The sequence below is a fragment of the Nomascus leucogenys genome, chromosome 3 (genome assembly GCF_006542625.1).
Source record: "Nomascus leucogenys isolate Asia chromosome 3, Asia_NLE_v1, whole genome shotgun sequence".
In the NCBI taxonomy this organism is placed as follows: Eukaryota; Metazoa; Chordata; class Mammalia; order Primates; family Hylobatidae; genus Nomascus; species Nomascus leucogenys.
The window spans coordinates 38,641,459-38,664,964 of record NC_044383.1 but is presented as its reverse complement, the minus strand read 5'-3'; the positions used below and the strand labels follow the sequence as shown (position 1 = coordinate 38,664,964).

Sequence of the window (23,506 nt, the reverse complement as noted above, 5' to 3'; positions counted from 1 at the left end):
TCCTAGTCTGATAAGTACTCTAAAAAGTTAGATTCATAAGAAAGGTGATTCTGTTTACTAGGAGAGGTATATAAATAATGTTCCATTTAGGCAGAATATGTACCTGAGACAGTTTCCATGAAATTGGTGTTGGACAAAATAAGATTTTTTTGAGGAAGTCAATAATTTTATCTTTTATGAACAACTTTACTTTAGAAATTTAAGGACTTTTGGTTATGCTGCAGATAAGAAATATTCTTTTTTTCTCCTATGTCAGTATCCCCCATTGAAATGACAGTAACCTAATTATAAATAAGACTTAGGCTTTTTTTTTTTTTTAACAGTTACTAGCCTATAGAGTTCTAGAAGGTTTTTTGTCAAATTTTATTATAGATTAAAGGGTACAAATACAGGTTTGTTACATAGGTAAATTGTGTAACACTGAGGCTTGGGGTCCCAGCTATTCTATCACACTGACAGTAAGCATATTACCCAACGGATGGTTCTTCAGCCCACATCCATTCCCTCCCTCCCCCATCTAGTGATCCTCAGTGTCTATTGTTCCCATCTTTAAGTTCTTGTGTATTCAATGCTTACCTCTCACTTATAAGTGAGAACATGTGGTATTTGGTTTTCTGTTCTTGTATTAGATTGCTTAGGATAATGGCCTCCTGCTTCATCTATAATGCTGCAAAAGACATAACTTTTGTTCTTTCTTATGGCTACATAACATTCCATTATGTATGTACTAGTCTGTTCTCATGCTGCTAATAAAGACATACCTGAGACAGGGTAACTCATAAAGGAAAGAGGTTTAATGGACTCTCAATTCCACACGGCTGGAAAGGCCTCACAATAAGTCTCTGATAGAGACTTATTCACTATCACAAGAATGGCATGGGAAAGTCCTGCCTCCATGATTAAATTACCTCACATCGAGTCCGTCCCGTGACATGTGGGAATTATGGGAGCTACAATTCAAGATGAGATTTGGGTGGGGACACAGCCTAACCATATCAGTGTATATTTGCTACATTTTCCTTACACAATCCACTGTTGATGGGTACATAAGTTGATTCCATTTCTTCACTATTCTGAATAGCACTGCAGTGAACATATTGGGGTATGTGTCTTATTGACAGAATGAATATTTTGGGGGCATATACTCCATAGTGGGATTGCTGGGTCAATTGGTAGTTCTATTTTAAGTTCTTTCAGAAATATCCAAACTGGTTTCCACAGTGGCTGAACTAGTTTGCATACCCACCAACAGTGTAAAAGCATTTCCATTTCTCTGCAACCTCATCAGCATCTGCTGTTTTTGGACTTTTTAATATTGATAATTGCTATTCTGACTGGTGTGAGATGGTACCTCATTGTGATTTGATTTTCATTTCTCTGATGATTAGTGATGTTGAGCATTTTTTCATATGTTTGTTGGCTGCTTGTATGTCATCTTTTGAGAAGTGGCTGTTCATGTCTTATGCCCATTTTTAACTGATTTTTTTTGTTTTTTGCTTGTTGATTTGAGTTTTTTATAGATTTTGTCTGTTGATGCATATTTAGATTTTGGATATTAGACATTTAGGTCCTTTAAGGTAGGAAGAGTATAGGAAATAGTCAAGAAGACTTTAACAAATTTCTAAAACACAGGGAGCATATAGAGGAATGATAAATCTGTACAGAGAGGGTAAACTTATAACCAAAAGGTCAGAAGAGAAAAATTTATCAAGGATGAAAAGTTAATCAACGTCCCTTAAATCCCCTCAATATTGGTATTTGGAAGTACCAAGGGTCAAACATGGTGGAGAATGAGGCTGAAAAAGGAGGCTCTCCCTGCCTACGTTTCCTCCACAACTCTTTTCATCAGGTAACTGATTTCCTCCCACAAGAAGAAGGAGGCTCACTCTCTAGAGAAACTGAGCTTAAGAAGCCCTGTACTCAGAGACACACAGCAGTGCCAGAAAAGGCATGAGGTGTAGGCTAGAAAGGCAGATTTGGTACTGGTCCATTCCTTGAATTCAGAGACTCTTAGCTCTTTTATTCATCTTGCTTCTTAAAATTCAGCAGCTAGCTTTATCCTACAGAAAGGGAACTATCTAGAGAAATGGCATTTTTCTTTTGCCATCTTAACAGACAATTCTCTTCAATATCCAACAGAGTGAATGAAATGAAAACATATACTGCTAGATACAGGGTTATGGAATTTCAGGACATGAGAATTAAAGGGAAAATCACAAAAGCTTTCAGAGCTGTACCAGGTTATATTGAAAGAATTAGGATTCAGAATTCTCAAGAAGAACTATTAATATTTTCTTGTATATTAATAAAAGCAGAGTGTTTTCAGATGTGCATGTTTGCCAAAAATTTTACCATTTTCCCTTCCTCGGAAAAATACTGGAGAATGTGCTTTATTCAAAATGCCCGAAACCTTATTAGAGAAAGTCCTGAGCTCCAGCAATCAGGAAACCTCATGTAGGAGAATGAGAGTGTCAGGGAGGCTGCCTAGCACCAGACCTAGAAAACAACTACTTCAGAATGGACCTGGTGGATAATTCAGAAGTGAGAGGAGACAGCAAGAACAAAAGGGATGTGACAGATTTTATGAGAGTTTCCAATAACTAAAAAGGGAGTTTCAAACATCTGCTGGAACATTTGTAAATAATTCTAACTTGGGAAACAGAAAATTACAAATTGAAATAAAGAGACATTGTTAAGCCCAGGAAAGTACTAAAAATAAAATTTAATTGTAGCTGTCTTACCAGAGAACCATATTTGTGTAGTCAGAATGATGTAAGCAATGAATACTGATATCATAAAAATTGTCATCTAAATATATTCTGGAAAAAGTGTGGAAAAGTGAGTGTGTCTATCTGAGGGTGTGTTCAAATATGAGGAGAAGACAGAGATTAAAATTCTCATCTCTCATAATAAAAAATTATTAAATATAATCTACAAAAAGATAAGTAAGAATTAGAAACAGAGTGCTTAAAAATGTGAATGTATGTTCAGAAGAAGCTGCTAGAATGTTCAAAATGGTGGATTTGGAAAGTGTGAGAATGAAGAGAATACTATTGCAATTTGTGACCCCTCCCACACACAGATGCACAAATACAGTCATATATATACATAAATCTGATAGTATAATTTAATGTTTAAGCAACATGTTATTTTGATATGAAATTAATCCGTTTTTTTCCAAGACAGTAATTTCATGACTAAATTATATGCTTACTTTATGTTTTCATTTTATTATTTTTATTTATATTAGTTATCATATATACTAATGTATATGTATATACAGATTTATCGTTTATCTTTTTTAATTTTTATGGGTACAAAGTAGGTATATATCAATATGTTTGGGGGTACATGAGATGTTTTGATACAGGCATACAATGTGAAATAAGCATGTCATGGAGAATGGGGTACCTATTCCCTCAAGCATTTATTCTTTGAGTTACAAACAATTCAATTGCACTCTTTAAGTTATTTTAAAACATACAATTAAGTTATTATTGACCATAGTCACACTTTTGTACTATCATATAGTAGATCTTATTCATCTCCACCTCCCCTCCCCCACCAGTACCCTTTTGAGTCTCTGGTAACCATCGTTCTACACTTTATGTCCATTAGTTCAATTCTTTTATTTTTAGATCCCATAAATAAGTGAGAACATGCTGTTTGTCTTTCTGTGCCTGGCTTATTTCACTTAATGTAATGATCTCCAGTTCCCTTCATGTTGTTGCAAATGACTGAATCTTGTTCTTTTTATGGCTGAATAGAACTACGTTGTGTATAGTACTACATTTTCTTTATACATTTGTCTGTTGATGCATATTTAGGTTGTTTCAAAGTCTTAGCTATTGTAAACAGTGCTGCAACAAACATAAGAGTGCAGATACCTCTTTGATATACTTATTTCCTTTCTTTTGGGTATATACCAAGCAGTAGGGTTGTTGGATCATATGGTCGCTTTATTTTTAGTGTTTTGAGGAACATTCAAACAGCTCTCCATAGAGGTCATACTAATTTGCATTCCCACCAACATTGTACGAGGGTCCGCTTATCTCCACATCCTCACTAGCATTTGTTATTGCCTGTCTTTTGGATATAAGCCATTTTTAACTGGAGTGAGATGACATCTCATTGTAGTTTTGATTTATATTTCTCTGATGATCAGTGGTGTTGACCACCTTTTTGTATGCCTGTTACCCATTTATATATCTTCTTTTGAGAAACGTCTATTCAAATCTTTTGCCCACTTTTGGATTGGATTATGAGATTTTTTTCTATAAAGTTGCTTGAATTTCTTATATATTCTTGTTATTAATCTCTTGTCAGATGAATAGTTTGCAAATATTTCTCTCCATTCTGTGGGTTGTCCCTTCCCTTTGTTGATTGTATCTTTGGCTGTGCAGAAGCTTTTTAACTTGATGTGATCCCATTTGTTCATGTTTGCTTTGAATGCCTGTGCTTGTAAGGTATTGCTCAAAAAATTTTTGCCTAGATCAATGTCCTGGAGATTTTCCCTAGTGTTTTCCTATAGTAGTTCCACAGTCTGAGGTCTTAGATTTAAGTCTTTAATCCATTTTGAGTTGATTTTTGTATATGGCAAGAGATATGAGTCCAGTTTCATTCTTCTGTGTAGGATATTAAATTTTCCCAGCACATTTATTGAAGAGACTGTCTTTCCCCCAGTGTACGTTCTTCGCACCTGTGTTAGTCTGTGCTCATGCTTCTAATAAAGCCATACACAAGACTGGGTAATTTATAAAGGAAAGAAGTTTAATGGACTCACAGTTCCACATGGCTGGAGAGGCCTCACAATCATGGCAGAAGATGAATGAGGAGAAAAGTCATGTCTTACATGGCAGCAGGCAGAGAGCTTTGCCAGGGAACTCACATTTATAAAACCATCAGATGTTGTGAGATTTATTCACTACCATGAGAAAAGTATGGAGGAAACCACCCCCATGATTCAATGATCCCTACCTGGCCCCCCCTTGACTTGTGGGGATTATTACAATTCAAGATGAGATTTGGGGTAGGGACACAGCCAAACCATATCAGCCGCTTTGTCAAAAATGAGTTAACTCTAGATATGTGAACTTGTTTCTGAATACTATATTCTGTTCCATTGGTCCATGTGTTTGTTTTTATGTCAGTACTATGCTGTTTTAGTTAGTACAGCTCTGTAGTTTAATTTGAAGTGAGATAATGTGATTCCTCCAGTGTTGTTCTTTTTGCTTAGGATAGTTTTGACTATTCTGGGTCTTTTGTGGGTCCATATACATTTTAGGATTTATTTTTTCTATTTCTGTGAAGAATGCCATTGATATTTTGATAGGAATTTTATTGAATCTGTAGATTGTTTTGATAGTATGGGCACTTTAACAATATTGATTTTTCCAATCCATGAACATGAAATATTTTTCCGTTTGTTGGGGCCTCTTAAATTTCTTTCCTTGATGTTTTATAGTTTTCATTATAGAGATCTTTCAGTTCTTTGGTTAAATTAATCCTAGGTATTTAATTTTATGTATGGCTATTTTCAATGGGATTATTTTTTAAATTTCTTTTTCTTTGTTTCACTGTTGGCATATAACAACACTACTGATTTTTATGTTGATACTGTATCCTTCAACTTTACAGAATTTGTTCATCAGTTCTAATAATTATCTTGTGGAATCTTTAGTTTTTCCTACTATAAGGTTATATCATCTGCACACAAGGATATTTTGACTTCTTCCTTTCCAATGTGGATAGCCTTTATATCTTTCTCTTGTCTGATTGCTCTTGCTAGGTCATCCAGTACTATGATGAATAACAATGGTGACAATGGGCATCCTTGTTGTGTTCCTGATCTTAGAGGAAAGACTTCCCATTTTCCCCATTCAGGATAGTACTAGTTGTGGGTCTGTCATGTAGCTTTTTTATGTTGAGGTATGTTCCTTCTATCTCAAGTTTTTTTTATGAATTTTTATCAGGAAGGGATGTTAAATTTTATCAAATACTTTTTAAGCATGAACTGAAATGATCATATAGTTTTTATCCTTCATTCTGTTGATATGATGTATCACACTGCTTGATTTACACATGTTGAACCATTCTTGGATCCTAGGGATAAATCCCACTTGGTCATTGTGAATGACCTTTTTATTGTATTGTTGAATTTGGTTTGCCAGTATTTTGTTGAAGATTTTTGCATTAGTGTTCATCAGGTGTATTGGCCTGTAGTTTTCTTTTTTTGATGTATCTTAGTCTGATTTTGGTATCAGGGTAATACTGGCCTCATAGAATGAGTTTGGAAGTATTCTCTTCTCCTTTATTTTTTGGAATAGTTTGAGTAGGGTTGGTATTAGTTCTTCTTTAAATGTTTGGTAAAATTCAGCAGTGAAGCTAGCCAGTCTTGGGGTTTTCTCCACTGGGATACTTTTTACTTCTCATTTGATCTTGCTGCTGGTTATTGCATGTTCAGGTTTTGGATTTCTTCCTGGTTCAATCTCGATGGGTCATATTTGTCTAGGGATTTGTCCATTTCTTCTAGATTTTCCAATTTATTGGCATATAGTTGTTCATAGTAACCACTAATGATTCTTTGAATTTCTGCAGTATCACTTGTAATGCCTCCTTTCTAATTTGTTTTTATTTATCTGAATCTACTCGTTTTTTTTTTTCTTAGTCTGGCTAAAGGTTTGTCAATTTTGTTTAACTTCTCAAAAAAGCAACTTTTTGTTTCATCGATCTTTTGTTTTGTTTTCTTCATTTAAATTTTATTTATTTCTGCTCTGATATTTATTATTCCTTTTCTTCTACTAATTTTGGTTTTAATTTTCTTTTGCTTTTCTAATTCTTTAGGATGCATCATTAAATTGTTTATTTGTCAATTTTCTCCATTTTTGATATAAGTTCTTGTAGCTATAAACTTCCCTCTTAGTACTGGTCTTGCTGTAGCCCCTAGGTTTTGGTATGTTGTGTTTCCATTATCATTTGTTTCAAGAAATTTTTCAATTTTCTTTTTAATCTCTTCATGAGCCCACTGTTCATTTATGAGCATATTTTTAAATTTCCATTTATTTGTGTCGTTTCCAAAATTCCTCTGGTTATTGATTGCTGGTTTTATTACATTGTGGTCAGAGAAGATGCTTGATATTATTTCAGTTTCTTTGAATATTTTAAGACTTGTTTTGTGACCTAACATACGGTCAATTCTTGATAACAATCCATGTGCTGTGGAAAAGTATGTGTATCTGTAGCAGTTGGATAAAATATCCTGCAAATATCTATTAGATCCATTTGATCTATAGTGCAGATGAAGTTCAATGTCTCTTTGTTGATTTTCTATCTGGATGACCTGTCCAATGCTGAAAGGGGGGTGTTGAAGTCTCCAGCTATTATTATATTGGGGCCTATCTCTCTCTAGTTCTAATTATATATCTTTTATATATCTGGGTGCTCCATTGTTGGTTGCATATATATTTAAACTTGTTCGATCTTCTTGCCAAGCTGACCACTTTATCACCAATAGTGATCTTCTTTGTGTCTTCTTGTAGTTTTTGTTTTGAAATCTTCTTTGTCTGTTTTAAATATAGTAACTCATGCTCTTTTTTTCATTTCCATTGGCATATACTGTCTCATTCCATTCCTTTATTTTCAGCCTATGTGTGTCTTTATAAGTGAAGTGTGTTTCTTTTAGGCAACAGATTAATAGGTCTTGTTTTTCAATCCAGGTCAGTAACAGGTCAGTATGTCTTTTGATTGGAGATTTTATTCCATTTACATTCAGTGTTTTTATTGATAAGTAAGGACTTACCCATGCCCTTTTGTTATTTGTTTTCTGGTTGTTTTGTGGACTTCTCTTCCTTCTTTCATTTCTTCCTGTCTTCCTTTATTGAAGAGAATTTTTTCTGTTTATATGTGTACAGATTTTTCTTAATGCCTAGTTTATGGCAGTTACACATTTGTGGATCTGTAACCATGCTCTTTTTAAGTTTGCATATACTTCCAGCACTATAATTTAAATTTATAATGATGTTTGGATACCTTCATCATGATTCATGTACCCCTGAATTGCTACAACAAATGTGTCATTTTTCTCCTTTTCCATTAGTTTTTACTTGTGTCTTATCAGCTAAAGTCCAGGAAGAGATTGAACGTGTGATTGGCAGAAACCGGAGCCCCTGCATGCAGGACAGGAGCCACATGCCCTACACAGATGCTGTGGTGCACGAGGTCCAGAGATACATTGACCTCCTCCCTACCAGCCTGCCCCATGCAGTGACCTGTGACATCAAATTCAGAAACTATCTCATTCCCAAGGTAAGTTTGTTTCTCCTACACTGCAACTCCATGTTTTTGAAGTCCCCAAATTCATAGTATCATTCTTAACCTCTACCATCACCGGGTGAGAGAAGTGCATAACTCATAGGTATGGCAGTTTAACTAGACTTTCTCTTGTTTCCGGTTTGGGGCTATAAAGGTTTGTAACAGGTCCTAGTGTCTGGCAGTGTGTGTTCTCCAGATTTATTATCTTTCTTCAAGATTGGTTTGGCTACTCTTAGGTGCTTATATTTCCAAATAAATTTTAAAGGTATTAGTTTGTCAATTTCCCAAAACCTTGGGCTGGAATTTCTGTCAGGGTGACACTAAATTTATAGGCTAGTTTGGAAAGAACTGAATCTTGACACGTTGAGTCTTTCCATTCCTGAATATAATTATCTTCCAATTTGTTTGAAGTTTCTTTTATTTAACCAGGAATGATGTGATTTTTTTGTCATGGCTTTCAAGTCTTTGGTTTTCCCTAGATAATCAGTATTTTTGTTTTGGAACATAACTAGATTTTATCATTCTGATGATGTCAGTCTGTCAACTTTGCTAAATTTACTAATCACTATTCATAATTTATTTCTGGATTCATTGTAATTTCTGTGTACATTATACTGTATCTGAGTTAATGTTGTTTTATTTCTTATTTTCCATTTCTCATGGGCTTAATGTCTCTTTATTGCATTCATTATTGCATTAGCTAGAATTTCTAGGAGAGCATTGAATAGAATTGGTGACAGTGGGTATCCTTGTTTCTCATTTCTAAACTGCAGGAAGAAGTGGAAATTTTCCATTTCAATATTGAGAATGATGCTTGAAGTAGATTTTGGTAGATATTTTTTATCAGATTAGAGAAGTTTACTGTCATATATATATGTCATAATTGTGTGTAAAATCTTATCAAATCAATACTCTGCATCTATTTATATAATTGTGTGTTAGTCCATTTCCATTGCTATAAAGGAATATCTTCAGCTGGGTAATTTATAAATAAAAGAGTTGTATTTTGGCTCTTGGCTCTGCAGGCTGTGCAGGAGGCATAATGGGGGCAGGCATCTACTCCTATTGAGAACTTCAGGTAGCTTTCAATCATGGGAGAAGGTGAAGGGGAAGCAAGCATGTCACATGGCAAGAGAGGGAGTAAGAGAAAAAGGAGTAGAAGTGACTTTAAACAACCAACTTGTGTGTGAACTAACAGAATATGAACTCACTTATTATCATGGGAAGAGCTTTAAGCCACTCATGAAGAATTCACCCCCATGTCCTAAATACTTCTCACCAGACCCCACCTCCAACATTGGGAATCACATTTCAACATGAGATTTGGAGGGGACAAATATCCACACAACATCAGATTATATATATTGGGCTTACATTTCTCACTAAATAGAAATAAGTATGCACATAGAGATGAACTGGCCTTCTTCATATTGTTTAGGACTTCAGTGTTTACATTCACAAGAGATTTGGTTTATAATTTTCTTTCTCAGAATTTTCAAGATTTTTGATATTAAGATTATGCCAGCCTTACAAAACTAGGCAAGAAATGTTTCCTAATGTGAGTCTGTTTTTATTGCCGTTCCCTCTCCCCACTTTTCTTCTTGTGATCACTTAGTTGTATCTTTGAAATGCCTGATAACTTTTGGTTAAATACCAGATGGCATATGTAAGAAATTGCAGAATTGCAGAGGAAGTTTATATTCTTCAAAGAAAGATTCATTCCTCTCCCATCGGTGGTCATAATGACATGACACCTGTTGTCATGATTCAGAATTGGACATAATGTGAACCCAGTTGAAAATTGAGTGTCAGTGTTAGCTTAGCTCTCTGAGGTTCTCCTACCTTTGGAAGCTTGAGACCAATTTTTGTCTTGGTAGCTTTGTAGTGCCTTCTGTCACATGGCTTCTGTATTTATCCAGACACTCCAGTTGCCATCTCAAACCTACTCTTTTCCAATCAAAACCAATACATACTATTAGTAAAATAAAAAATAATATAACTGAAAGTGTATTTTCAAGGGGAAAAAGCAATGAGACTTGGTAAGGTTGCAATTACTAATGTCATCTTTTGAAGAAGACAGAATTGATAATTTACTTAGAGATTATGGGGCTTACCCTAGTGGTTACTGATTTAGTACAAGGGAAAAGACTTCAATGCACTCTGTTTTCACAAACACAGGAGATAACCAGGAGACTTTCATTTCTCAAAATTAGGGTCTGAGGGTAATGGTAATGAAACTTACTTCTTCTCCTATAACTAACTAAATGAGAAATATACTGAAGAATCAGGCAGGAGTTGCCAGTCTCCCCAGTTCACTGCATCAACTTTGGTGACCTCCTGGAGGGGAATGCTGCATCTGATGAGCTTCTTCATTCATCTCCATGCAGGGCAGCTCATGCTATGCCTGATATCTATTGAGCCCTGAGAAGCCAGAGCCCAAGGGGATTACCCATTGAATCCCTTCTTTGTAGAATAGCCCAGTACAGAAAAAAGCAGCACTGTGTGGCCAATTCTACCCTCTTTACAAATCAGATACATGTGTTCTTCTGCTACAGGCTGGATCCACTTATCTAGCTGGAGATAATAGTCTGAGACAGGAGTTGGCAAACTGTTCCTGTAATGGGCCAGATAGTAAATATTTTAGACTTTTCAGGCCATGTGGTTTTTGTTGCAATTCTTGACATCTGCTATTGTAGCATGATAGCAGTCATAAACAATCTGCAAATGAATGAGGATTGATATGTTCCAATTTTTATAGAAACAAATGTAAATTTCCTATAAAATGTTTGTTTCAAAAATATTGTTTCTTGTTTGCATTTGTTCAATGTAAATACTTTTAGCTCACATACTATACAAAAACAGGTGGCCGGATGGACTTGTGCAGGGAGTATTTTTTATTGATGCCTAATATAAGACATCCCCGTCAAGTAGAATTTTCTGCAAAGATGTGCGATTGATTTGTTCTTTTATGTTGTATTTAAAGAATATTTGTCAGCACAAGATTCCAAAGACTGGCTTTCAACATTCCCAGAATTTTTTTGTTTTAGCTCTTATATCTAGATAAATGACATATTTCAAATTAATTTTTATTTCATAATATGAAGTAATAGTGGTCATACTTCAATGTCTATAAATTTCTACTTATTCAAGTAACATTTGTTGAAATAAATCTGCTTTGGTATCTTAATAATATTTTAATATAGTACTTGTTTATAAATATTAAAGGGGATATTTTTAAAAAACAAAATTACAGGCTATATGAAAATTTAGGGGTTAGAATTTTTCCTAACATTTTTATTATAAAATTTTTTAAAATAAATAACATTACACACACATATGTATATGTACATATGGCAGTGTGTATATATATCTACTTTGATATCTGTCCATCCATCTATTTACACCTCAATACTTCAGTATGTATAGCACAATAACAATGGTTTTCTCCTACATAATAATAATAGCATTCATACTGTGGAGTTATTAATACAATAATATTATTTACTATATAGCTTTTATTTAAAATTTCCCAACTTTAAAAGAATATTTTAATCACTTTTTTCTTGCAGTTCACTCTCCAGTCAAGAAATAAGCACATAGTTTCAGTATCCTGTTACTTTCATCTCCTGTAATCAAGAAGAGTCCATTTCCTCTGTTTCCTTTCAGTATGTTGATCTCTGTGAAGAGTTGAGGCCATTAGTCATTTAAATTTTCCTGGGGCTCATTTGTATAATTGTTTTCTAAATATTATATTCCGGTTATGACTTTGGCAAGAAAACTACATAGTATTTTGAATATTCTGCTGAATCACAGTGGTGAGGCAGGGGCACGTAATGTCACATATGCCATTATTGGTTATGCTAAGATCCTCACCTAAAATGTTGGAATCTGCCAGATCTTTCCATTGAAGGGGTTCTGCTTTTTATGTGTGAATGATGAAAATCTATGGCATGGTACTTTAAGACAGAACACCCTGCTTCCCAAATCACACATCTAATAGTTTTATCTTTCATTAATGATCCTCACCTGACCTGATGATCTTGACCTGAATGGTTACAAATAGGTGATTTTTCTAATTTCATTATTCCTTCTGTATTTTTAAGCTAGGATCAATCTGTAATGAATATCTCTCCCATATCTTTAAATGAAGACAAACAAACTGCATGGCAATGACAAGAACTCAATAGTTTTATCCTTGCCGCTACACTTGTTACCATCCCAGAAGATGTCATTTGAAATTCAATCATATGTTTATTCACAAATGCCCTGTGAACAGATGCTGTGGCCATTTCCCGTGTCAACAGAGACTTCAACTTTTAGTCATACTCTACACAGAAGGTTGGTGAAAACTGAAGTAATGGAATAGAGCAGCAAGTGTGGACAGCCACTAGTGTCCAAGCTTGATGAAAAGGAGGACAGATTTAGAAGGTTGCACCCAAGTATCCAAGTACTCAGGACTTCAAATGTGATTGCAGGGCACTTTAGCAAGATTATTGTCATGGGCCTTAAGTTCATGACTCTTATTACTTGGTCTATCCATCTGGAAATAGTACTGCTCTTCTTTGGAACGGGATTTCCTCATCTGCACATCAAAATATTTAACTACGTGATTACCACTGTTTCTTCAACCTTCATGACTTCTTTACGGCTCAGTTCATCTATGTCTCTTGTTTCTAGGGCACAACCATATTAATTTCCCTGACTTCTGTGCTACATGACAACAAAGAATTTCGCAACCCAGAGATGTTTGACCCTCGTCACTTTCTGGATGAAGGTGGCAATTTTAAGAAAAGTAACTACTTCATGCCTTTCTCAGCAGGTAATATAAATTTATTTCCATTTGTGTTTCAGAGTACAAGATAACTTTTTTGATCAGTTGGAACTTACATGTGCCTCCTCTGCAGTGGTACAATTACTCTTTGTACACTATCAAGGGCACTGTTCTGAATGCCTCTGTGCTCCCTGCTCATGATACATCCTAATTATTGGGCCAGAATAGTGGACTTTGGGGAGTTAATCCAATTCTTCCAAATTGAGAAAGCTGAAGTATAGGTTGGTTGAATTCTGCCTCTAGATACACCACTGAGGTACCCAAGAACTCCTCCTGGAAGATAAAACTAATTACATTTTCCTCACTAGCCATGAGGAAGTTATCTCACTCCAGAACTTCACTGAGTGTTTTCCACATGGTGTCCCTCACCCCCTAGGCCGGGCTTGTCAGATAAAATTATCCTCAAACACAGAATAGGGTCTTAAAACCTTGCTTCTGAGTTTGGAAAGCAGAGTAAACAGATCATTGTAGTTCAGTAGGACTGAGGCTGTGATATAGAAAGAAGAGGCTGTTGGGGGTCGGGAGGTAGATGGAAAAGCCGTCTGCTTCTTGTTCTCTTATACCCCAAAGTAAGGCATAAGTAACATTTTAATAGCAGTAAAGACATTTGAGCTACCTCAAAGGAGGCAGAGAGGATGAAAAGAAGAGAAGACAGGGCTATTAAAGGAGATACTGAGCCACAGGAGCAGGACTTTGGCTCTAAATAAAGGATATTAGAACCTTTGCCAAATAACCATGGATGGGAGGAGGGGAACATTGGGAATGTAGCAGGATATTCTGCAGTGACGCAGAGCACCATGCCGTTCCCCTAGTCATGGCCATGTATCTTGGATGTTGGATCTCCACACTTGAAATGTGTGTGCTGAGCATCTGGTGATAGAATCTCCTTCCTTTATTCTATGACCTTTAATGTCTGCTTTGTATCTGCCACAGTAGATACCAAGACAATAAGAAAAGAAACCTTCCTTCAAGCATTCACATTTAGCACATGTAATAGTCCATTCTTACATTGCCTTAAAGAACTACCCGAGATTGGGTAATTTATGAAGGAAAGAGGTGTAATTCACTCACAGATCCACAGGCTGTACAGGAAGCATGGCTGGGAGACCTCAAGAAACTTGCAATCATGGTGGGAGGCAGAGCGGAAGCAAGCACATCTTTCCATGGCAGAGCAGGAGAGAGAGCAATGAGGAAAGGCTACATACCTTTAAACAACCAGATCTCATGAGAACTCACTCATTATCACGAGAACAGAAAGGGGGAAATTATCCCCCATGATTCAATCACCTCTCACCAGGTGTCTCCCCTAACATTGGGAATTACAATTTGACATGAGATTTGGGTAAGGACACAGAGCCCAACCATATCGCACACTAATAAATAAATAAATAAATCAGTAATTATTATTCCAGGTGACCCATGCTGCCTGTTTCTTCTGCCATAACAAAATATCCAAGACTAGGCAATTGATAAATAATGGACATGTATTTCTCACAGTTCTGAAGGCTGGGAGTTCCAAGATCAAGGTGTCAGCAAGTTCAGTGTCTGATGTGGGCCTGTTCCTTACAGATAATGACCCCTCTGTATCCTTATATGGCAGAAGGGTAAAAAAGGCAAAAGGGGAGAAATGGCTCCCTTGCATCTCTTGATGTTATTATTTTAGCAGGGACAGAGCCCTCCTGACTTATTCACTTCCTAAAAGGAGCCAGCTCTTTAGTAATGTTGCATTGGGATTATGTGTCAACATACAAATTTCGGGGAGGCATATTCAGACCATAGCACATTTTTCAATGGAAATATAAATATAATGTTGAGGAAATCCAGAGAAAGCAACATTTTCTTGCTCAAGGAGATGAGAAAGAGAGTAAAAGAAAAAGGAGACAAAATTTGACCTATGTCCTGACTGTGGTAATAGAAAAGTTCATTTTGTCCAAAAGGAGCAGCATGATATAAAATTTGAAACCTCATGGTGTGCTGGAGACTGATGATGAGTGGCTATGCCTAGAGTTGACAGCATCGGATTTGAAGAGTGTAAGGAGTGATGTGGATCATCAGACTGGAAACAGAATGAGAGGGTCCAGATCAATCTATTGGGAATTTATCTTATAGGACATACAGGGAAGCCATTTAAAGTTTTAAAGTGAGAAGGTGACATGTTTAGACATATGCTATTGAAAGTACCTACGGGAAGAAAATCTTTGGCTGCATATTGAGTCAGAAATACAAAGGGAAATACCGTATGTTAGCCTGCTCCTCTAAGCCCTTCTCAGTTCAACCCACTGGACAAGAAATGTATGTTTCTTTTTTTTTTTTTTTATACTTTAGGTTTTAGGGTACATGTGCACAATGTGCAGGTTTGTTACATATGAATCCATGTGCCATGTTGGTTTGCTACACCCATTAACTCGTCATTTAGCATTAGGTATATCTCCTAATGCTGTCCCTCCCCCCTCCCCCAACCCCACAACAGTCCCCGGAGTGTGATGTTCCCCTTCCTGTGTCCATGAGTTCTCATTGTTCAATTCCCACCTATGAGTGAGAACATGCGGTGTTTGGTTTTTTGTCCTTGCGATAGTTTACTGAGAATGATGGTTTCCAGTTTCATCCATGTCCCTACAAAGGACATGAACTCATCATTTTTTATGGCTGCATAGTATTCCATGGTGTATATGTGCCACATTTTCTCAATCCAGTCTATCCTTGTTGGACATTTGGGTTGGTTCCAACTCTTTGCTATTGCGAATAGTGCCGCAATAAACATACGTGTGCATGTGTCTTTATAGCAGCATGATTTATAGTCCTTTGGGTATATACCCAGTAATGGGATGGCTGGGCCAAATGGTATTTCTAGTTCTAGATTCCTGAGGAATCACCACACTGACTTCTGCAATGGGTGAACTAGTTTACAGTCCCACCAACAGTGTAAAAGTGTTCCTATTTCTCCACATCCTCTCCAGCACCTGTTGTTTCCTGACTTTTTAATGATGGCCATTCTAACTGGTGTGAGATGGTATCTCACTGTGGTTTTGATTTGCATTTCTCTGATGGCCAGTGATGATGAGCATTTTTGCATGAGTTTTTTGGCTGCATAAATGTCTTCTTTTGAGAAGTGTCTGTTCATGTCCTTCGCCCACTTTTTGATGGGGTTGTTTGTTTTTTTCTTGTAAATTTGTTTGAGTTCATTGTAGATTCTGGATATTACCCCTCTGTCAGATGAGTAGGTTGCAAAAATTTTCTCCCATTCTGTAGGTTGCCTGTTCACTCTGATGGTAGTTTCTTTTTCTGTGCAGAAGCTCTTTAGTTTAATTAGATCCCATTTGTCAATTTTGGCTTTTGTTGCCATTGCTTTTGGTGTTTTAGACATGAAGTCCTTGCCCACGCCTATGTCCTGAATGGTATTGCCTAGGATTTCTTGTAGGATTTTAATGGTTTTAGGTCTAACATTTAAGTCTTTAATCCATCTTGAATTAATTTTTGTACAAGGTGTAAGGAAGAGATCCAGTATTAGCTTTCTACATATGGCTAGCCAGTTTTCCCAGCACCACTTATTAAATAGGGAATCCTTTCCCCATTTCTTGTTTTTGTCAGGTTTGTCAAAGATCAGATAGTTGTAGATATGTGGCATCATTTCTGAGGGCTCTGTTCTGTTCCATTGATCTATGTCTCTGTTGTGGTACCAGTACCATGCTGTTTTGGTTACTGTAGCCTTGTAGTATAGTTTGAAGTCAGGTAGCGTGATGCCTCCAGCTTTGTTCTTTTGGCATAGGATTGATTTGGCGATGCGGGCTCTTTTTTGGTTCCATATGAACTTTAAAGTAGTTTTTTCCAATTCTGTGAAGAAAGTCATTAGTAGCTTGATGGGGATGGCATTGAATCTATAAATTACCTTGGGCAGTATGGCCATTTTCACAATATTGATTCTTCCTACCCATGAGCATGGAATGTTCTTCCATTTGTTTGTATCCTCTTTTATTTCATTGAGCAGTGGTTTGTAGTTTTCCTTGAAGAGGTCCTTCACATCCCTTGTAAGTTGGATTCCTAGGTATTTTATTCTCTTTGAAGCAATTGTGAATGGGAGTTCACTCATGATTTGGTTCTCTGTTTGTCTGCGATTGGTGTACAAGAATGCTTGTGATTTTTGTACATTGATTTTGTATCCTGAGACTTTGCTGAAGTTGCTAATCAGCTTAAGGAGATTTTGGGCTGAGATGATGGGGTTATCTAGATATACAATCATGTCATCCGCAAACAGGGACAATTTGACTTCCTCTTTTCCTAATTGAACACCCTTTATTTCCTTCTCCTGCCTTATTACTCTGGACAGAACTTCCAACACTATATTGAATAGGAGTGGTGAGAGAGGGCATCCCTCTCTTGTGCCAGTTTTCAAAGCGAATTCTTCCAGTTTTTGCCCATTCAGTATGATATTGGCTGTGGGTTTGTCATAGATAGCTCTTATTATTTTGAGATACGTCCAATCAATACCTAATTTATTGAGAGTTTTTAGCATGAATGTTGCTGAATTTTGTCAAAGGCCTTTTCTGCATCTATTGAGATAATCATGTGGTTTTTGTCTTTGGTTCTGTTTATACGCTGGATTACATTTATTGATTTGCGTATGTTGAACCAGCCTTGCATCCCAGGGATGAAGCCCACTTGATCATGGTGTATAAGCTTTTTGATGTGCTGCTGGATTCGGTTTGCCAGTATTTTATTGAGGATTTTTGCATCAATGTTCATCAAGGATATTGGTCTGAAATTCTCTTTTTTGGTTATGTCTCTCCAGGCTTTGGTATCAGGATGATGCTGGCTTCATAAAATGTGTTAGGGAGGATTCCCTCTTTTTCTATCGATTGGAATAGTTTCAGAAGGAATGGTACCAGTTCCTCCTTGTACCTCTGGTAGAATTCGGCTGTGAATCCATCAGGTCCTGGACTCTTTTTGGTTGGTAAGCTATTGATTATTGCCACAATTTCAGAGCCTGTTATTGGCCTATTCAGAGATTCAACTTCTTCCTGGTTTAGTCTTGGGAGGGTGTATTTGTTGAGGAATTTATCCATTTCTTCTAGATTTTCTAATTTATTTGCATAGAGGTGTTTGTAGTATTCTCTGATGGTAGATTGCATTTCTGTGGGATTGGTGGTGATATCCCCTTTTTCATTTTTTATTGCATCTATTTGATTCTTCTCTCTTTTCTTCTTTATTAGTCTTGCTAGAGATCTATCAATTTTGTTGATCTTTTCAAAAACCAGCTCCTAGATTCATTAATTTTTTGAAGGGTTTTTTGTGTCTCTATTTCCTTCAGTTCTGCTCTGATTTTAGTTATTTCTAGCCTTCTGCTAGCTTTTAAATGTGTTTGCTCTTGCTTTTCTAGTTCTTTTAATTGTGATGTTAGGATGTCAATTTTGGATCTTTCCTGCTTTCTCTTGTGGGCATTTGGTGCTATAAATTTCCCTCTACACACTGCTTTGAACGTGTCCCAGAGATTCTGGTATGTTGTGTCTTTGTTCTCGTTGGTTTCAAAGAACATCTTTATTTCTGCCTTCATTTCATTATGTACCCAGTAGTCATTCAGGAGCAGGTTGTTCAGTTTCCATGTAGTTGAGCGGTTTTGAGTGAGTTTCTTAATCCTGAGTTCTAGTTTGATTGCACTGTGGTCTGAGAGACAGTTTGTTATAATTTCTGTTCTTTTACATTTGCTGAGGAGAGCTTTACTTCCAACTATGTGGTCAATTTTGGAGTAGGTGTGGTGTGGTGCTGAAAAAAATATATATTCTGTTGATTTGGGGTGGAGAGTTCTGTAGATGTCTATTAGGTCCACTTTGTGCAGAGCTGAGTTCAATTCCTGGATGTCCTTGTTACTTTCTGTCTCGTTGCTCTGTCTAATGTTGACAGTGGGGTGTTAAAATCTCCCATTATTATTGTGTGGGAGTGTAAGTCACTTTGTAGGTCACTCAAGACTTGCTTTATGAATCTGAGTGCTCCTGTGTTGGGTGCATATATATTTAGTATAGTTAGCTCTTCTTGTTGAATTGATCCCTTTACCATTATGTAATGGCCTTCTTTGTCTCTTTTGATCTTTGTTGGTTGAAAGTCTATTTTATCAGAGACTAGTATTGCAACCCCTGCCTTTTTTTGTTTTCCATGTGCTTGATAGATCTTCCTCCATCCCTTTATTTTGAATCTATGTGTGTTTCTGCACGTGAGATGCATTTCCTGAATACAGCACACTGATGGGTCCTGACTCCTTATCCAGTTTGCCAGTCTGTGTCTTTTAATTGGAGCATTTAGCCCATTTACATTTAGTTAATATTGTTATGTGTGAATCTGAGCCTGTCATTATGATGTTAATTGGTTATTTTGCTCGTTAGTTGATGCAGTTTCTTCCTAGCCTTGATGATCTTTACAATTTGGCATGTTTTTGCAGGGGCTGGTACCGGTTTTTCCTATCCATGTTTAGTGCTTCCTTCAGGAGCTCTTTCAGGGCAGGCCTGGTGGTGACAAAATCACTCAGCGTTTCCTTGTCTGTAAAGTATTTTATTTCTCCTTCACTTATGAAGCTTAGTTTGGCTGGATATGAAATTCTGGGTTGAAAATTCTTTTCTTTAAGAATGTTGAATATCGGCCCCTACCCTCTTCTGGCTTGTAGAGTTTCTGCCGAGAGATCAGCTGTTAGTCTGATGGGCTTCCCTTTGTGGGAAACCCAACCTTTCTCTCTGGCTGCCCTTAACATTTTTTCCTTCATTTCCACTTTGGTGAATCTGACAATTATGTGTCTTGGAGTTGCTCTTCTCGAGGAGTATCTTTGTGGCGTTCTCTGTATTTCCTCAATCTGAATGTTGGCCTGCCTTGCTAGATTGGGGAAGTTCTCCTGGAGAACTTGCAGAGTGTTTCCAACTTGGTTCCATTCTCCTCATCATTTTCAGGTACACCAATCAGACATAGGTTTGGTCTGTTCACATATTCCCAAATTTCTTGAAGGCTTTGTTCATTTCTTTTTATTCTTTTTTCTCTAAACTTCCCTTCTCGCTTCATTTCATTCATTTCATCTTCCATCAGCGATACCCTTTCTTCCACTTGATTGCATCGGCTACTGAGGCTTCTGAAATCTTGATGTAGTTCTCGATACTTGGCTTTCAGCTCCATCAACTCCTTTAAGCCCTGCTCTCCATTGGTTATTCTAGTTATCCATTCATCTATTTTTTTTTCAAAGTTTTTAACTTCTTTGCTATTGTTTTGAATTTCCTCCCATAGCTCAGAGTAGTTTGATCATCTGAAGCCTTCTTCTCTCAACTTGTCAAAGTCATCCTCCATCCAGCTTTGTTCCGTTGCTGTGTTCCTTTGGAGGAGGAGAGGTGCTCTGCTTTTTAGAGTTTCCAGTTTTTCTGCTCTGTTGTTTCCCCATCTTTGTGGTTTTATCTACTTTTGGTCTTTGATGATGGTGATGTACAGATGGGTTTTTGGTGTGGATGTCCTTTCTGTTTGTTAGTTTTCCTTCTACCAGACAGGACCCTCAGCTGCAGGTCTGTTGGAGTTTGCTAGAGGTCCAATCCAGACCCTGTTTGGCTGGGTGTCAGCAGCGGTGGCTGCAGAACAGCGGATTTTCGTGAGACCACAAATTCAGCTGTCTGATAGATAGTTCCTCTGGAAGTTTTGTCTCAGAGGAGTACCCGACTGAGTGAGGTGTCAGTCTCTCCCTACTGGGGGGTGCCTCCCAGTTAGGCTGCTTGGGGGTGAGGGACCCACTTTAGGAGGCAGTCTGTCCGTTCTCAGATCTCCAGCTGCGTGCTGGGAGAACCACTACTCTCTTCAAAGCTGTCAGTCAGACAGGGACATTTAAGTCTGCAGAGGTTCCTGCTGAATTTTTGTTTGTCTGTGCCCTGCCCACAGAGGTGGAGCCTACGGAGGCAGGCAGGCCACCTTGAGCTGTGGTGATCTCCACCCGGTTCGAGCTTCCTGGCTGCTTTGTTTACCTAAGCAAGCCTGGGCAATGGTGGGCACCCCTCCCCCAGCCTCGCTGCCACCTTGTGGTTTGACCTCAGACTGCTGTGCTAGCAATCAGTGAGACTCCGTGGGCATAGGACCCTCCAAGCCAGGTGTAGGACACAATCTCCTGGTGTGCTGTTTTCCAGGCCCGTTGGAAAAGTGCAGTATTAGGGTGGGACTGACCCGATTTTCCAGGTGCCATCTGTTACACCTTTATTTGACTAGGAAAGGGAACTCCCTGACCCCTTGCGCTTCCTGAGGGAGGCAATGCCTTGCCCTGCTTCGGCTCATGCATGGTGCACTGCACCAACTGTCCTGCACCCACTGTTTGGCACTCCCTAGTGAGATGAAACCGGTACCTCAAACAGAAATGCAGAAATCACCCATCTTCTCTGTCGCTCAGTCTGGGAGCTGTAGACTGGAACTGTTCCTATTTGGCCATCTTGGCTCCACCCCCCAAGAAATGTATGTTTCTAAAGAAAGATTGGTGAAGACATTTAAAGTCTTTAGAAAGATTTTAATAAAGTGCTTGCCATGTAGCTGGTATTCAACAAATATTTGTTAAATACAGGGTGCCTGTTAAGATCTGATATTAGGTGAAGAGTAAGTCCATTCATTTTTCAGTTGCCTCTCCATCCATCTATTCATCCATTTATCCATCCACTCATCCACCAATTCATTCATGCATGCACCCATCCACCCATCTATCTCCTCATCCCTCCTACGATTCACTGAACAGTTATTGCATATTCTGTTTGTGCCAGTTACAGAGACAGTGTTTGTCACTGTCACAGTTACACATAAGGAGTAACTGCTCTCTGTGTTTGCTATTTTCAGGAAAACGGATTTGTGTGGGAGAAGCCCTGGCCCGCATGGAGCTGTTTTTATTTCTGACCTCCATTTTACAGAACTTTAACCTGAAATCTCTGGTTGACCCAAAGAACCTTGACACCACTCCAGTTGTCAATGGATTTGCCTCTGTGCCACCCTTCTACCAGCTGTGCTTTGTTCCTGTCTGAAGAAGAGCTGATGGCCTGGCTGCTGCTGTGCAGTCCCTGCAGCTCTCTTTCCTCTGCGGCGTTATCCATCTTTCACTATCTGTAATGCCTTTTCTCACCTGTCATCTCACATTTTCCCTTCCCTGAAGATCTGGTGAACATTCAACCTCCATTACAGAGAGTTTCCTATGTTTCACTGTGCAAATATATCTGCTATTCTCCATACTCTGTAACAGTTGCATTGACTGTCACATAATGTTCATACTTATCTAATGTTTAGTTATTCATATATTATTATTAGAGAAATATGATTTGTGTATTATAATTCAAAGGCATTTCTTCTCTGCATGTTCTAAATAAAAAGCATTATTATTTGCTGAGTCAGTTTATTAGACCTTCCTTCTTTTATGCATAATGTAGGTCAGAAATTAAAGAAAACAGAGTTCCAGGAGGCCATGCTGGTTCTCAAAATGATAAGGACAGAAAGGACAAAGGGGAAGAGGGTAAGGAAGCTATTTTGGCTGAGTGTTAGAGTTACTTGAGGATTGGATTTGAAAGTGAGAAACTGTGTCCAGGGGCAGCTCTAACCTGTAGGGAAATATTCAGAGGACCAGTCAAAGGGAGGAATGGACATTAAATGTTAGAATTCTTATATTCACCTTGGTGTTCTTTTTTTTTTTTTTTTGAGACAAAGTCTTGCTCTGTCACCCAGGCTGGAGTGCAGTGGTGTGATCTCAGCTCTCTGTAACCTCCGCCTCTCAGGTTCAACTGATTCTCCTGCCTCAGCCTCCTGAGTAGCTGGGATTACAGGTGCATACCACCACACCTGGCTAATTTTTTGTAGTTTTAGTACAGACGGGTTTTCACCATGTTAGCCAGGATGGTCTCAATCTCCTGACCTTGTGATCTGCCTGCCTTGGCCTCCCAAAGTGCTGGGATTACAGGTGCATACCACCACACCTGGCTAATTTTTTGTAGTTTTAGTACAGACGGGTTTTCACCATGTTAGCCAGGATGGTCTCAATCTCCTGACCTTGTGATCTGCCTGCCTCGGCCTCCCAAAGTGCTGGGATTACAGGTATGAGCCACTGCACCTGGCCTGGTGTTACTTTAAAGTGTCATTACTTTATCTCTAAATAAAGAATCAGATTACTTTTATTACTTCATGTTTCCAACTTAGAACAATGTAATGAAGTATAAATACATGCTTTCATATCGCTGCTCATGTGTTCTGTCATGCTTCTCTCTTCAAACATAAACAAAATTTCTTTTTCGGTATTTTTTTAGTTTTTTTTTTTTTTTTTTTTGAGATGGAGTCTTGCTTTTGTTGCCCAGGCTGGAGTACCATGGCATGATCTTGGCTCACTGCAATCTCCACCTC

General features: G+C 37.8%; 1 protein-coding gene across 4 annotated transcripts in view; it reads left to right on the top strand.

Moving 5' to 3' along the window:
- The window catches only part of LOC100591471 (cytochrome P450 2C9), an 86,847-nt gene extending 64,342 nt beyond the window's left edge, over positions 1-22,505 (top strand). For 2 of the 4 annotated variants that reach the window (XM_030809234.1, XM_030809235.1), the window contains exons 6-8: positions 8,117-8,304; positions 12,988-13,129; positions 21,965-22,150. In XM_030809234.1, the coding sequence (XP_030665094.1) occupies positions 8,117-8,304; positions 12,988-13,129; positions 21,965-22,146 (512 nt within the window). In that variant the 3' untranslated portion in view covers positions 22,147-22,150. Of the gene's footprint in view, positions 1-8,116; positions 8,305-12,987; positions 13,130-21,964 lie in introns of all 4 variants that reach the window. The other 2 variants (XM_030809232.1, XM_030809233.1) reach the window with 2 other exon arrangements.
- The last annotated feature ends 1,001 nt before the right edge of the window (positions 22,506-23,506 follow it).